General features: G+C 42.6%; 1 protein-coding gene across 1 annotated transcript; it reads left to right on the top strand.

Moving 5' to 3' along the window:
- The first annotated feature begins 831 nt into the window (after positions 1 to 831).
- Positions 832 to 15,939, top strand: UPRT (uracil phosphoribosyltransferase homolog). The gene is made up of 7 exons (XM_083423989.1): positions 832 to 1,320; positions 10,743 to 10,785; positions 11,908 to 11,977; positions 13,057 to 13,119; positions 13,642 to 13,803; positions 14,753 to 14,851; positions 15,488 to 15,939. Exons 1-7 carry the CDS (start codon positions 944 to 946, stop codon positions 15,592 to 15,594), a joined length of 921 nt encoding a protein of 306 aa, XP_083280115.1. The 5' UTR covers positions 832 to 943; the 3' UTR covers positions 15,595 to 15,939.
- The last annotated feature ends 245 nt before the right edge of the window (positions 15,940 to 16,184 follow it).

The following is a 16,184-nucleotide window of genomic DNA, read 5'->3' as shown; positions in this document are numbered from 1 at the left end:
CACAGGGTGCTCCAGTGCACAGCAAAAGGGGTCTTGGCACAGCACCCAACCTTGTGACCGCATGGTGCAACATTGGGCCCCCTCAGCCTTTGGCACAAGGTGGTGCCGCTGCTAGCCATGTGGGTTATTGCTGACCTGCTCCTGACTCCCATTCCTGTCACTAAACCAGTTGATGTCTGTGGAGCAGGTGCGTGGCCCGAATAAGAAAGGCCCATGATGAAAGACAAGAGGATCTCTCTCTGGTCACATGCACATCATACATTCACAGTGCCCTAATACCACGTAAAACAGTCACGGCTTCCCCCAAAGAATTCTGGGAGCTGTAGGGGTGCTGTTACGAACGCCACTCCCTTTCTCATCTTGGAGTTGCAATTCCCTGTGAGAAGACACTCAGGAGAGATTGTTAAATCCTTCTGGGAACTCTCGTTTTGAGAGGGAAGTGGGGAAGGGGGGGGATATCTTCTAAGAACTCTCAGCAGGTTTAACAAACTACACCTCCCAGGATTCTTGGGAGGGGAGGGGACTGTTATCACGCCGCTTCAGAATGTGTCACTAGACCTTTCTGAACTCTGAATGAACTACACTTCCCAGAAACCCTTGAGGGAAGTCGTTTAAAGTGGCATGGCGCCTCTTTGAACGTATGGCGTGAATGCGGCCTCTTCTCTCTGAGGTAAAAGAAGAGCTTTTCCCCCAGTCAGGAGTGGGGGGCGGGGCCACCTCGACCGAAGGTGCCCTCCCATTGTTCCTAAGCTACGAGTGGCAAGCTCAGCAGCCAATAGCCGCGCCCGGCTGGGCGGCTTGCCGCACGCAGGACCTTCGAGGAGGCGGAGCTTGACCGGCTGGGCGGGCGCTGCGGCTGAGGTAAAGCCCCAAGCGCGGGGCGAGCGCGTGGCGTACCGGTGGGGCACCATCGGGGCACCACTGGGCGCCTTTCCGGCCGCGCATGGAGACGATGCCTTGCCACAACCAGAGGGTAGGCGCGGCAGATGCGCCCCGGCAGCAGCAGCAGGCTGGGGCGACAGACCGGGACCAGGACTGCTCTGAGCAGGCGGTAACGGGGAGCGGCGTCGGCAGCGGCGTCGTTTCCCGGCAGCTCCGCTTCTCCGAGCCCGGCCCTGGCGGCGATAGCCCCAGCCCGGATAGCAGCAGCTGCTGCAGCGGGAGCGGCGGCGGCGGCTGCAGCTGCTCTGGCAGCAACGGGGGCGGCCCTGACACGGCCCCGTCGCCGACCCTCGACCTGCCGGCCGCCGCTGCTTCTCGGCTCAAGCTCCTGCCCATGAACGACCAGATCCGGGAGCTACAGACCATCATCCGGGACAGGTAAGGCGGGCACGCGTCGGCAGCTCCTATTCTTGGCGCCAGGCTGGCCTCCCTCTGAGCATGTGCAGAATGTCGCCTGTGCGCGCGTGGTTGGGGGCGGCGTGGTGGACATCTGTCAGCGCGAGAGCCCCTTTCGTTCCCTGACCAGACGGAGCTCCGTCGCCTCGTAGCCTCCTGACAAGAGCTGGGGCGTAGAGTCTGCCCAACCTGCCTTTTGTGGCACCCGCAGGGCCAGGATGTGCTCAAGTGGCTCTCACTTGTGTGTTTTTCGGGGGAAACCCGCCCTTTTCCCGCCCAAACGTACGCAGTAATGTATGTTATGACTATCTAGGTTTAGGGTCCAGGTCCAGGTCAGGATGTGTCGTCTACGGAGGCTGGAAACTCCACTGAATTTATTGCGGTCTAAGCTTTTGCGGTCCACCGCATTAGATGCAAGAGGAGTTAACGGTGCATGTTCATTTGTTGTTTCAAGTTCAGCCTTATGAGCAGGGGAGCCAGCCTTTCTGTACGTATATAAATGTATATTATGCAGTGATGTTCGGGGGGCGGTCTCTTCTCTCTTGCTGGATTTGGGCACAATGAATGTGATGGTGCTGAGCGAAGCTGTGGGGGAGCTCTCTTTAAATAAGAAATGATGCGTCCCGCGTTATGCTTTGCAGGAAGGAGGGGGAGTAGATGGTGGTGAGGAATAAACAAAGCAGAAGGGACTTTTCCCAGGTTGGTTTTCCGTGTCTGAGATAGCTTAGGGCAAAGCTCAGCGAATAAAAGAGTTTTTCCATCATTAACTTACTAGGTGGGGCATTATAAAGCACTGTTCTCTTGACCTCAGCCCCACCCATCATCATGGGAATAGTCATACTGGCCTACCTTACAGGGCCCTTTTTAAAAAAATATGGTTGGAATAATGCATGTGGTGTGCTTTGAATGCAATAAGCTTGCAATTTACACAGGTTATTTTCTGGGGATTACCCCTAAAGCCAAAATTGCATATAGTTGATACAGTCATACCTCAGGATAAATACGCTTCAGGATAAGTATTTTTGGGTTGCACTCCATGGCGACCTGGAAGTAACGGAGTGCGTTTCTTCCGGGTTTCGCCGTTCGCACATGCGCAGACGGTCAAAATGATGTCAAGCACATGCACGAAAGCGGTGAAATGCAACACGCGCAGACACGCATGCACATCTTACGTTCTGTTCAGAATGTGAACGGGGCTCCGGAACGGATCCTGTTCACATCCCGAGGTACAACTGTACACACTGAGTTCAAGGGCAGGTGGGTTTGCCAAAGTCTTTCCCCCCAAAACACCCATTCTCTTTTCCACCCACTTTTTAATTACTGGTAATTTGCCAAGCATGTAAAGCTGAATACACTCAAACTAAATATGTGGAAGTTTTGGGCTTATTGTACTAGAAACATGCTACTTGCTACATTAATATGACCTATTAAATACGCTTGAATTGGCCATCCAAATTTGCTGGAATGGGAGGAATCTTTTCAAAGGATAGCTTACCAGGTACCTGGCATGGTGTGTCCTTATGACTGAGGCTTGAGTGTATGGCAGGTGATAGTTTTGAGATCACATAACCTCAGGGTTGGGTAAATGCAAAGCAATATTTTCCCTTACTTTTTGGAGGACATTGCAAAAGAGCAAGTCATAGCACTGGAGTTTTGCCTATAATTCAAGCTGCAGCCACCTTCAATGAATGGAGAGCTGGATGTCCATGCCTGCTGCTTCACTGTTCTTTGCTTGCTGCCAGATCTGGTTTTGTCATGCAAACTGACATGATGACAGTTTGCTCTGCTTGTACTTGATTACTGACTGTGGTTGACTAGTGTTAGAAACTTTTTTTTTTTTTTTTGCTTTCTAGGAAGAAGCAAAGAGGTGCAGTGTCAATGTATCTTGTCTAGTTAGCCAACCTCTGGGATTAACATTAAGTGAAAATAGGCCTAGCATATACCACGAACTCTGCTAAACTCTTAGGGACAAGTTTTGGCATGCAGTAGGTGCCTTTCAGATCCTGCACTGCTGGCTGGTAGGTGAAAGATTTTAGTGAGTAGGATGGTGGTTGGGTCCCAATGCTAATAAGCACTATAGCTAATCACTTCGCTGGTCATTCATAGAGAAGGCACTGTTGCATCTTGCAGCTGCACACATTGCAGTTTCTTCAAAAAGTATCACATGATGATTTGGTTGGACAGTGGTCCCACATCTAGTTATCTCAGTAATGTGAAGTTTCTAGGCCAGCTTTGCCTTACTAGGTGCTTCCAACATATAAAACCCAACACATTAATATTTAACCTATGAAAAAAAACATGAAACAGCATAATCAGGCAATAAATACTAATTTTATTAACTGTACATTAATGTTATCTAGTGCTGATATGCATGCGTTTTGAATCTATACTTGTTCATTCAGGAGTAAATTTCACTAAGTTCAGTGGGTCTAACTCTAATTCCAAGGTGAATTTAGGATTGCAGCCTTGGAGCAAGCCTGATCTTAAGAAAGTTAATTTAGGGAAATTGGTGTCATCCATGGGCTGCCTTTACGTGCTAAATGTGGAGTAAATCAGCTGAATCCAGAATTCAGATGAAAGCTGTATAAGTAGAAAAATTGCCTGAAATGTCCTTCTTGGATTGTACTGTATAGTTAAACTTCTCAAACATGCAGCCAGGCTAGGAAAATGACAGCCGACGATTGGTTATTTGAATGCATGTTTGGTATTGATATTTAGTCTTTAGCGTACAGCTTAGGTGTGAACATTTTGTTTCACTTTTTACAGTTGATGAGGATGGACCCCTCTAGATGATGTAATTGTGATGATTTGTTCTTTTGATGCTATCAGTGTATGACCCCACAGGCAAAAAAAATATTTATTCCTGCAAAAGTTTTGTGGCAGTCATACCCTTTCATTTCCAACCAGTGCATAGCTGTAATGTTCTGCTGAAATCCTGTAACTTTTTATACCACAAATGCTATTTTTGTTGTACTATAGTTGCTCTGGAGAGCAATAATGCAATACTGGGGAATCATCACAGAACAACTATTAAAGAAGAAACTCAAGAACATGTTGCAAAGTACACCTGCAGTCAGTGTTAGAAACTAAGATATATAAATTAGGTGCCAAATGGCTCCTTTAACCAAGGTTGCAGTCACCAAAACAGAATGTCTAGCTGCCAGTTTGGGGCAAGACAACTCTAAAGACTTATTTTTCAAGTGATGGACTGACTTTGATTGATTATCACTTAAATATTTGGCTAGTTCAAATGACAACCTTGTGCTAGGTTAAGAACTTTGAGAGAAGTCATTTTATCCAGGGACAGTCCACATATATATTGGCCTATTCCTTCAGGATGTGGTATTAATGTGTGAAAACAATCAAGATCCAATTATCCCCAGGCATGCACCTCCATCCTGGCACCCATGCATCTTCACTTGCTTGCAAGTGGCCAATAGCCAGGGGCAAAATGCGCCTTGTGCATGGCTAATTTTGAACACACTGCCTGCAAAATAACACCAGCTTGGAGGGGTCCCGTGGTTGTGCACACACAGAGTTAAGAGACAACAATGAAAACGTTTTTTCTTTCAAACTCCATATGGATGCTTTTCTATTTAACCAGTTTGGTGAGCTGCTTCCTCCTCCTCAAAAAAAGGAGGTATTATGAAAATGAGCTTTATGTGCTTTCTCTTTAAGAAGTGCCTGTATCATGGGAGGGCCTGTTCTCCACTACATAAATGATCTTGCTGACCAGGTAAGTGTTAGGATGATTTGGGCAAGAATCATACTACAGTGGTACCTCAGGTTAAGTACTTAATTCATTCCGAAGGTCCGTTCTTAACCTGAAGCACCACTTTAGCAAATGGGGCCTCCTGCTGCTGCCGGAGCACGATTTCTGTTCTCATCCTGAAGCAAAGTTCTTAACCCAAGGTACTATTTCTGGGTTAGCGGAGTTTGTAACCTGAAGCGTCTGTAACCTGAAGCGTATGTAACCCAAGATACCACTGTACAATTGTCTTAAAACAAACAATGATGCTTTTCTCAAAGCTACTAGCTTTATAGTATATTATATGCTTTCCTGAATTGTAGCTGCAGCTATTTTATCTGTAAAGCTCTTGCAGTAGCTACTTCCTGATTTTGAATGAATGTATTAACATGTACAGCACAATGTAAAAAGTCAGCTAGCTGTAGATAGCATCATGATTAGCTGTGTGCTCCAGCGGGCAAGAAGAAATGTCGCTTACATTGTTTGACATCACACATTTATTATAGACGCACCCAGTGTTGCCACTGTGCCTTTGGCAGTGTCAGTTTTTCCATGTCAAAATCCTCATTTCTGCATTTTATTGAAATTCCTTGTACATCAACATTTTTTGGGAAAAGCACATATACTTTGTCAATTCCAGTGTAATGTATTTGTAATTGGAGGAATATTCGTCATTCCTTGCCACTAAGTGGCAAGAGAAAACGGTGATTAGCCAATAATCTAGTCTTCTTGTATAAGATATCTTTGGAATGAAACAGAGAAAAGCAAGGGGAAAATAGAATGATGCAGCAGAGAAATGTCTGTCCATCTTAGGTACTCTGGCAGTGGATTCAAGACAGACAAGAAAAGCATAATTAGCATATGGAATCCACAACCATAATGAGTTGTAATGAATAGTAGTTTGGATGCCCTCGATGATGTGGGTTATGCAAACATTTTAATTTGGAAAATTCTCAGGAAAAAATGCCTTATACAAATTAAGTTAATTTGCATTAGAAAAAATCAGAGGCCCTAGAAAGTAATGTAGCATATTAATTTTACTTGTATTTACTAAACAAAGAAACTTTTGAAACTGTCAAGCTTGCTTAATATTGTGTGCACCATTTCATTGCTACTAATGAACCTACAAAACAAAATTTTTTACACCCCACATCACTAGATGACTTTACAAAATATTAGAGGAAACGGCTCTCTGCAGGTGTCCTAAATGTGTGTTAAATACATGAAGGGGACTTGTAGGGACAAGTGCAATAGCCCTGCTCCATGTTCTTTTCCCTCCACAAATTGGAGGGTTACCTCCTGAGCTGATCATAGTCTGTGGTGGCTCTCTGCACACTTTAGATCCTTATTTTTCCAGGCTTCTAAAACATACGGGGAGCTTCTGAATATAGGAAGGTGTTTTACTTCAGGTGACTGCTGTTCAGTTTGTGGAGGGTGATGCGGGGGAAGGGGAATGTGCTGATTCCCATAGCCCCTCTTGCATATTTACTTAATACACATACAGAGCACCTGAAGAGAGCTTTTGACTGTCATGAAAAATGGGACCTTAATGTCCAGGGCTAGTATGCCCCCTGAGTACCAGCTGCTGGGAGCAATCCCTAGGGCATGGTTTTAAAGAGGCCTCTGCCTGGATGCTGTAGAAACAGAATGCCTAATCCTATAAAGGCATCACTTTTGAAGGAAGACAGCTTTTGCTTGATTATGGAATACAAGGCAATTGGCAATCCCCTATGATTGTTAAAGGTAGCCAAGACATACAGCTGTTTACACATGCATATCTACTTGATTTCTTTCTTTTTTGGTACTGTTAAAGATGCAGGGCAGTAAGTGGAGTTCTGGCAGGGAGGAACAAGGCACAAAATAAATGAACCCTAACACGACCATCTTGTGTAGCTAACCCCGTGTCTAAATTTAACTCCACTAGACTAGTGTACACTTGATGGTTGGCAGCTGAATGTGTAAGCCAACCACATAGAAATGTGTTCAGTTGAAGATAGTGCAGAAGATTGTCTGTGATGACACTTGGATAAATTCTAGGTAAGACAGGAATGCTTCCCCTTAGAAATAAGAAAGACAATGGACTCCATGCAAACTGTCTTCTTAATTGGATGGAAATAGTCTAGCCACAGCTGCTTATGCTCAGGTAACCTCCTGCTTAAGACTATTCCAATGAGCTATATGTGGGAGTGCTTTCAAAAACTGTCTGAAATTTCACATGGTCCCGAACTGAGATGGGCTGTTTGATCACATTATACAAGTCTGATTTCAGGTTCAATTTAAAGGAATGAGATCTTGCTGGAAGCTACTATGGCCAGTACCACCACTTCTCTCATAGAGGTGCACCACCTTTGCTGCTGCAGCCAGAGAAGCGGCAGTGGCAGTGACTTCTAGGTTTTGGCAAGACCTTGTGGACCTCTTGCGAGATCTCACTGAAACCTGGAAGTTGCTGCCACAGCCTCACAACCCTAGAAAGCAAGGTTTTGGTTGAACTGTCAGTGGGGAGAGGTTGACACCTTCCTGTTTTGTCTCAGGTGGTGAAATGGGATGGGCTCACTGTTGATCACGGTGATAGGACAAGGGATACAAATATTGTATACTTCAGTGGCTTGTTTCATTGAATATTTGTACATGTCTCGTGTTTATATATGTATGCTGGGTTTAATGGGGAGTGGGATTTAGTCTCATAAAACTTTCATTCCCAGCGCAGATTATATTGCCTGATTTCAGGGCTAAAATTGGCAGTGCTGCAGTTTACAATGAAAAAAGGATTTGCAGGCAGTTGGGCTTGAGAACAGGTTTCCATAGAAGCATCTCTGAGCAGTGTGTTTCTATTCTGACAAAATCCAAAGTTAATGGGAGATAAATTTAACTGCTGGCATTTTGTATATGGCTGCAGATGGTTTTAACTGCTTATACGCTGATCCTAAATAAGCAACAAAAGCCACTCTTTTTTTTGAATGCGGGATCAAGTTTATTATGGAACTAACTTGACCCTATAATATTGTCACACATGAGCTTATAGCTTCTAGAAAGGATTTTGACTTCATCTGCATGTTCCAATTAACAGCAGTCTTAACTGCTGATACTTAATTCTGATCAGAATATGCAGAATGTGACCATTTTAGGTTGCAATATTTTCCTTTTGTGATTGCTTATCTTAGTGGTTTACAATATGATTTAAAAGTTATAATAAAAATCAATTAAAATTACGCACAACAACAGAATGCTTAAAATGCCTACTGAAATAAGGACTTCATTAGATGCCAGAAGTTGAAAATGGATGTCATCTGTCTTATATCAGCAGTGAAGGAGTTTCATGGAGTTCAGCCCCAATATTGAACATAAGGCTCCTTGTGGATACAAGTTGTGCATTTGAGCCATTGGTGAGGTGGGGGAGCACTAACAGTGACTCCATGAAGACCTCAGTGATTAAGCATATAAAAGCCAGGCAGTTCTTAAGATAACCTGCACCCAAGTTGTTAAGAGCCTTGTAATTTAATGAAGAACTTTGATTCTGGCCTGGTAGAATATGGGCAGGAAGTGCAAGCTTTTAAGCATTGAGTTTATGTACTTGTGATAGCCTGCACCCACAAAGAGTGTAGCTGGTTGAGTTCAGCTAGTTCACCCACAACAAACTATACTTTGAAGGAGTCTTTAGGGGAAGCCTTGGCTGTTTAAAGTGGTATGATTCTGCCTTAAATGTATAGTGCAGATGGGGTCTGAGTATGAATATCATGCTAAACCAGTGGTTTTCAACCAGTGTGCCATGGCATCCTGGGTGCCTTGAATGATGGTCTAGGGTGCTGCGGGCAACACTGGCCTCTGTCCCTCTTCCCTTCCCTTCATCCTATGATGCCCTCTCACATCTCTGCCTCCCAGGCTTGCATAGCTATTTGTTGCAGCAACCCTGGCTACAAGCTCCACAGATAAATGGTGCTTCTGGGGCTGGTCAGTGGCTGCTGGTTGTCAGGAGCTGAGGCAGCCTTGGAGTAAGCAAGCAAGCAAGCAAGCAAGCAAGCAAGCAGGCAAGGGAGCCCAGCCACCCATTTCACCAGCCCTTGCTGTTGGGAATGGATAGAGAATTCCCAGGCCCCTGTGGGACAGTGCGAGGAGACCCCTCTCTTTGGGGCAGAGGGGCAGCAGTGGCTGTCCAGAGGACTCCCAAGAAGAGAGAAGAGGAGGCTGAGGGAATACTCCACAAGGGAGGGTTTTGAAAAAGGGTGACAGGCTGTCCGCGCTGCAGGCAAGCGGTGACATAACTGGGCTCCTGAGCCCCACAGGGGTGCTGCAGAAAGAATGTAGTTGATCAAAGGAGCTATGGACCCAGAAAGGTTGAAATCCTCGGTGCTAAACTTTGGTTCAGTGCACCATGAATGAACCTAGTATCCTTACAGGCTTTTGCCACCCTTCCCTCTCCTTCTCCCAAATAGCTGGGATAAGTTTGACAGGCTTTCATGTTGCTTTCCCTTAAATATAGCTTGCTGTTTTTTAACTGGGGATAGTGGTTAACACTAAGTACTATTAGTTTTAAAACAAACCAACCCATGGAGTTGACTTGAGTAGACTAATCCTAACATTAAACTATGATCCCCATTATTGAATACAACAGCAACATAACAAGAGAAAATGAAAGCTTCTAAATGTGGGAGAGGTGTATAAGCAATGCTTTTTTTCTGGGGGGAATGCCGGGCTACGCATACCCCTAAACATTTTGTGAATCTAAGTTTGGCCTCATTGAGGGGCAGTATTTCAATATGAGTAGGAAAATGAGAGTACCCCAAACATTCTTTTTAGAAAAAAAGCACTGTGTATAAGTAACGTCTGTGACCGTTGTCATGAGATCAGTGCTAGAAACTGAGATATGAAAACTAGGAGCTAAATGGCACCTTAAACCTAGGTTATGGGCACAACAACAGAATGTCTAGGTGCTTTTTAAAATAACAAGAATACAAATTGAAAATTAATGAACTGCAGCTAAAATATTGTGTTAATTTTTCATATCGTCTAGTCCTTCCCCTGCCTACCCCCTAATATTCTTAAGGGGGTCTCTTCTCCAGTCTTCAGAAAGTAGCTGGAAGTGGGGAGGCAGAAAAAGGTCCTCCTTTCCTTCCACTCTGCAGTTTTAATCTGAATGAAATCTTAGGCACAGTACTACGCCCAGAGCTCAGAAGCTGTTCACAGTAATGAAATTCCCTGTCGCAAAATGTGCAACGGGAGTTTCGAACTACATGAGATGGCAGAATCTTTTTCCTAGTGTTTTGAATTAATTCTGTTTTTGAGTGGACTATAGGGAGACCATACATTTAGGACCCCATGGACTGCTACTTCACTTTCTAGATTTAGATTGTCAGGCTAAATAATACAATGAGTAAAATGAGATTCACATGCATAACTCTTTGTCTTCATGCATAATATCTCTGCTTATAAACCTTCTTAGAAAACACTTTAAATCCACCTCTAATGACTAATGTTCAAAGACCTTAATGACTTCACTTCAAATAAGTTAATCTAAAGGTCAAGCCTTTAGTTTATATTATGAGGGAAAGTGATAGATGCATTTCAGCACTTATTTTTAATTGTGTGCATATTTTCTGGGATATTTAACAATAGTAGCTTGTTGGATAATCATACTAAAAATTCTGTTCTTTTCCTCCAGGACATCCAGCAGAGGGGACTTCGTATTTTCTGCTGATCGATTGGTAAGTTAGTTGAAGGCCTGTTGTGTAGATTGGTGTATTAACAGGAGTATTCTGCTGGAATGAATAACTGTTACTGGAAAAGAGATCAATTTTCTTTGAACCTGCTGCTTATTTGAAAACCAACGATCTGTCAGTAATAGTTTTCATATCAGCATTTATGTTTAATCCTAAGCATATCTACTTTTATGCCAACAGACTTCCAATAAATATGTGTAGGATTAGGCTATTAATATGCTGAACTAAATTGTGATCTGGAAACAAAAACTCAGGCTTGCTTTCTACAGTGACATTATTAGTTTCTTTGCAGAGCTTCTTGCACCAAACAGATAAAACCATTTAGCTTTTAGCTGTTAAGAAACACTCTGGTGTCCTGACTACATGACATTTTCAGGATGTTTACTTAACATGATCCCATTTTAAATAATGGGCAGTATCTACTACACAGAGAATCTCCTGCCATTCTTTAATGCTGGCTTGTTCATGGAAATACCCACTTACACAATAACAGACATGAAGTTCTTCCACTTACAAATTGTTTCCCCTCAACTATGGAAGAATACATTAAATATATATATAACCAAGTGTATACCTACACCTAGGGCCACTTCCCATGCGACATTTTTCCTACATAGAGTTGTGGGGGTGGAGGGACTTGCCCTGATCGCTACTGGAATGTGGCCCACAACAGCTTGTGACCATTGTAATGTGGCCCTCAACCTGGAAAAGGTTACTTAACCATCGGATAAAGAAAGAATAAGATGATATTACAGTTTGAAAATATCTAGGCAAGGTGAATTCAAACTGGGAGTCTTTACAGGAGTGTAGCTTTGAAGTCTTGTGCTCTTTGTTCCATGCTTTCCAGTGTGTAAATGTTGTACATACATTATAGCAAAAAAAAATAATAGTTAAAATGATCTGTAGGTGGTGCAGATGGTGGATCAAAGTCCATTGTGCTTATTTCTGGACTGTTGAAGATGTTGAGGGGAGCAGTTGGGCTGTGCCCTTGCACTAATGGTGTGCTAGCATTTAGTTGAAACTGAAGCCTTGCTGTGACAATGTTTTCTCGGTTTTCTTCCACTTTGTCTTGTTCCCTCCCCCATTTGAATTCTTTCTCTCTTACAGATCAGGCTTGTGGTTGAAGAGGGGTTGAATCAGTTGCCATACACAGAATGCACAGTAACCACTCCAACAGGTAATGGGGAAAGTATGTCCAGCCTAGCTGGTGTGGAGAATAAGGATATGGTGTAAAGGAAAATGGGCAGTGTGGTTTGACCTACCAATAAAGTTAGCTATAGAGTGGGCATTCTGCAAATAAGAGGATATTTAAAATTTGATCACTTTGTAAAATGATTTTTTTGAGATAATTTGGCAAAAGCCAGGCCTTTTCAGGACTGGGAGAAAAACAATTTTTAAAATGTGTTTGCTAGACTAGGAATGCCCCTGCAGAGGAGGGGGGCATCTGGATATACCTGCCCCAGGCTAAGCCCACTGAGTGGAGAGGGGGCATCAGTGGCCTGTTTGAGTTTATTACTTTGTTCTAACAAGATTCCCTCCCCAGGCCTCAGACAAACTCTGCATGGGTCTGAGAATAGGTCTTGGTTTAGATGCAATGTATGAGTGTCTGGCTGGATGTAGAAGGGATGTAGGGCCATTCTTGTTGGCTCATCTCAGAGACCAGCTACTTTTGACTTCTCCTGATCATTAGAAGGATTTGTACCCTGCTGACATTCATGAATGAAGATAATACAAAAGAACCAAGGGAAGGAATAGAGGGAAGTTGGGGGGTTCAAGTAATCTCATAATGTGGATTTAATATTGATTGTGTATACAGTTGTTATAAATGTTTTGTTTTATTATTTTTTCTCCTCTATAATGTAATGTTTTTGCATGGAAATTAATAAATATATTATACAAAAAAGAAAGAAGGATTTGTACCCAAGCTGATCTCCCTTCCAATACATTATCTGTTTGTCGTTTGTGTGTGTGGTTTCTTAAGCTTAAGGACTGGTGTGTGTGTGTGTTGATTAAGATGCTCTGTGAGCCTTTTTGGGATGAAGAGTAGGATAAATAAATAAACTTCTATTTTATCTTGTACTCTCTGTGGAACTTTGAGGGATAGACATCTTTGTGAAATCACCGAGGTGTGTAAAATGTGCCTTAGAATTGTAAGTGGTTAATGCAACTTCCACTGTCCATCTTGAAATAGGATATTCAGTGTGAGTAAAAGGAAAACAACATCTTTAATCCAGATTCTGTGTGACCTTTCAACAGGGTACAAGTATGAAGGGGTGAAATTTGAAAAAGGAAATTGTGGAGTCAGCATAATGAGAAGTGGTAAGGCATTTAACATTTTGTGTGTGTTCAGTCTTTTTATTATCAGTGCAGTGTTGCTGTTTCTAGCAAAAGTGGCACCATATTGGAAATAGATGTATGACTACTACGTAAGTTACTAAATTATACTTAGGAAAGCAACATAGAGGGCTGTAAGAGGAACAGTGACAAAAATGACTATGCTTTCCAAGCAAAGGGTTAATCCCATATGTCCTTTCTAAGAGCAAGTTTTGACACAGCCACTTTTGGCTTGCATCCTCATGGAAAATGGATGATGGAAGTGTGTATTCATAATTTTTCACATGAATGTAAGTTGCATCTTTCCTTGCTGATAGTGCTTGCCTTTCACACCAGCTTTTATTGAATGGCATCAGCTGTCTTCTGTTATATGGGGAGCTACTGTATGTTGCAGAATGAAAATTACATATAGAAGCCATTGCGAAAACAAAAAGGCAGGTAGATTAGTGAAACAGGCTGGCCATTGCTTGATTTGTAACTGTTTCTTGTTTTCTTCCCCCCATGAAGGAGAGGCTATGGAACAGGGTTTGCGTGACTGTTGTAGATCAATCCGAATAGGAAAGATCCTGATCCAGAGCGATGAAGACACTCAGAGAGCCAAAGTGTACTATGCAAAGTTTCCACCAGATATTTTCAGGAGAAAAGTTCTCCTCATGTACCCAATACTAAGTGAGTGCCTTAAAGGATTCCCCCACCCCATAAATATTGACCATTTGACTAGAGAGCTCTCTTGGAAGGCAAATGTATCATTGGTTAGAATTAAGGATTTGGTTTGGGGCCATACAGCACTGGATTTTTCAAGCTTTTCCAGAATTTACATTAGTTGAACTACAGCACATTAGCTGGCACAGCAGCGTCTATAGCAGGCATAGGCAAACTTGGCCCTCCAGATGTTTTGGGACTACAACTCCCATCATCCCTAGCTAACAGGACCAGTGGTCAGGGATGATGGGAACTGTAGTCCCAAAACATCTGGAGGGCCGAGTTTGCCTATGCCTGGTCTATAGGTTGAAAATATGCATCTAAAGATGCAACTTGTTGCTTGAGTCACTTAAGTACAAACAAGTAATGAGGATGTTGATGCTGGGTGCAACTAGTAGACTGTAACTGTTCAGCTTGAAGCTTTGAAGTTTTTGCTCATTCCTAAATGTTAATTAAATAGGATCAGATATTCCTCAGATCTGAGCTGTTTGATTCTGTTTAACCAATTTTTAAATTTCAAACTTTTATAAAAATGCATTAAAATCAGATATAGAAGCCATAATAGTCTCAAACCCCAATGCCAAATGCACTTGCTAGAAATTGACTAGATAATTTAGTTCAGAGTTAAGTGTTTAGAATTGAGATTTAAGCCCATGGCTGCCACCCATTTTGAAACTGACCCTATTTACTCCTTGAAAGAGTACATTGAGCAATGCTAGCCATTGGAGAAGGAACTTTAGATGCACTGAGCTTATTGTTTTAGCTTATTGTTTTTGTTTGGAATGTCAGAATTCATACCTATAGACCATGCAGATTAATGGTGAAATAGTTTGATTTTGATAGTAACATAACTTGAAAATATACTAGAGTAATTCCTCTTTCTCCTCCTCTCCCCCCCCCCAAAAAATATTGTCAGGTACTGGCAACACTGTGATTGAGGCTGTAAAGGTTCTTATAGAACATGGAGTCCAGCCAAATGTCATAATCCTGCTGAGTCTATTCTCTACACCTCATGGTAAGTTAAAGCAACAGGGCAGACAAACAGCCAAACTGAATGTTATGAGCTAGTCCTGTTGACTTTCTCTGGTACAGGATATGCATTATCTTTATCAAAAATAGACAATAACATGTTTACCTATATGTGTGCTGATTTCTGTATTTGGTTGTTTCCAGAATTTATGGTACAGCTCCACCACATGTGCCAATAAGATCCCTGCTCCCCACGCTTTTCATGTCAGTTGGCTGCCAAGGAATACTTTGTTACAAGGGGACTGGGGACAGATTCCTTCCTCTCAGTACACCCCAGTGGCCCCAGTCCACTTTACTGGGATTTGCCATTGACCAACTCATGTCAGCATCCAGGATCATTGCAATTAATGACACCTGGCCAAAGAATGCAGCTATGTACAAAACATTGGGGAGGAAAATGGATCATTGAAAGGAGTTTATGCCAGCAATTGCCATTGTGAGCATGTAATTTAATAAGACATTTGATGAAGTCTGTATGTTAGATGGGTTAATTCTAAAGGGGGGCAAAAGAGGAGGAGAGAGAAGAGAATCAAGCTCCGTAATTAGATGGGAGCCCTTGTTGCAGAGTTGCAAATGTAGTTTACTAAAATGTTTGACTTCCCCAACTTTTCTTTTTTTAAAGGTGCCAAATCAATAATCCAGGAATTCCCAGATATCACAATTCTAACGACAGAAGTTCATCCTGTTGCCCCAACGCATTTTGGACAGAAGTATTTTGGAACAGACTGAAGTGCTTTAACCAGTGTGTGTTTTGTTACTGTATGATATTATACCATTTTTCTACATTTTATAATTTGAAGCAGAGGTATTGCTGGGTGTATTTAACAGCCTATTTTTCTTTTGCCAAAGGTGAAAATAACCTGGGCCAGTTTTTGTTTTTTTTTTAATTTAAAAGGGAAAATACTTTATCTTGTGTCCACTTGAGTTGAGGGCAGCAATGAAGCACATTGCGCTGCAACAGTCTTCCAATGATGCGCATATCCAGATTGCTGCACTCATGGTTCCTTTATTTATTCTTTTGTAGCCAGTTTAAGTGGCTGCTTGTAACTGCAAAATAAATTAACTGTGAAGACACCATAGCCTATTTAATTTTTCAGTGCTTATAAGCACAGTTGGAATTTTTCGGAAGTCTTGATGCTTTGCAGACAACGGCTCCAGGTAATATTCTTAAACCGTATTGCACTTATGAGCTTGTTAAGAAGATGTGGCTAACAGAAACCAGTCACAGTCCAGAGAGTGATGTGTGCAATATAATACACTGCTCATATTTGCCAGCTCAGGCTTGCACAAGCCCTTGGAAGGATTGTGTAGTATGTGCA

Source organism: Podarcis tiliguerta, assembly GCF_965153285.1.
Source record: "Podarcis tiliguerta genome assembly, chromosome: Z".
NCBI lineage: Eukaryota > Metazoa > Chordata > Lepidosauria > Squamata > Lacertidae > Podarcis > Podarcis tiliguerta.
This window is presented reverse-complemented; position numbering and strand designations above follow the sequence as displayed.

What these genes read in the sequence shown, in the direction of transcription:
- UPRT (XM_083423989.1), top strand. Translation starts at nt 944, where the DNA reads ATGGAGACGATGCCTTGCCACAACCAGAGGGTAGGCGCGGCAGATGCG. An exon ending in AGTCAGCATAATGAGAAGTG is followed by an intron (nt 13,120 to 13,641) that starts GTAAGGCATTTA and finishes CCCCCCATGAAG; the next exon opens with GAGAGGCTATGGAACAGGGT. An exon ending in CCTCATGTACCCAATACTAA is followed by an intron (nt 13,804 to 14,752) that starts GTGAGTGCCTTA and finishes AAATATTGTCAG; the next exon opens with GTACTGGCAACACTGTGATT.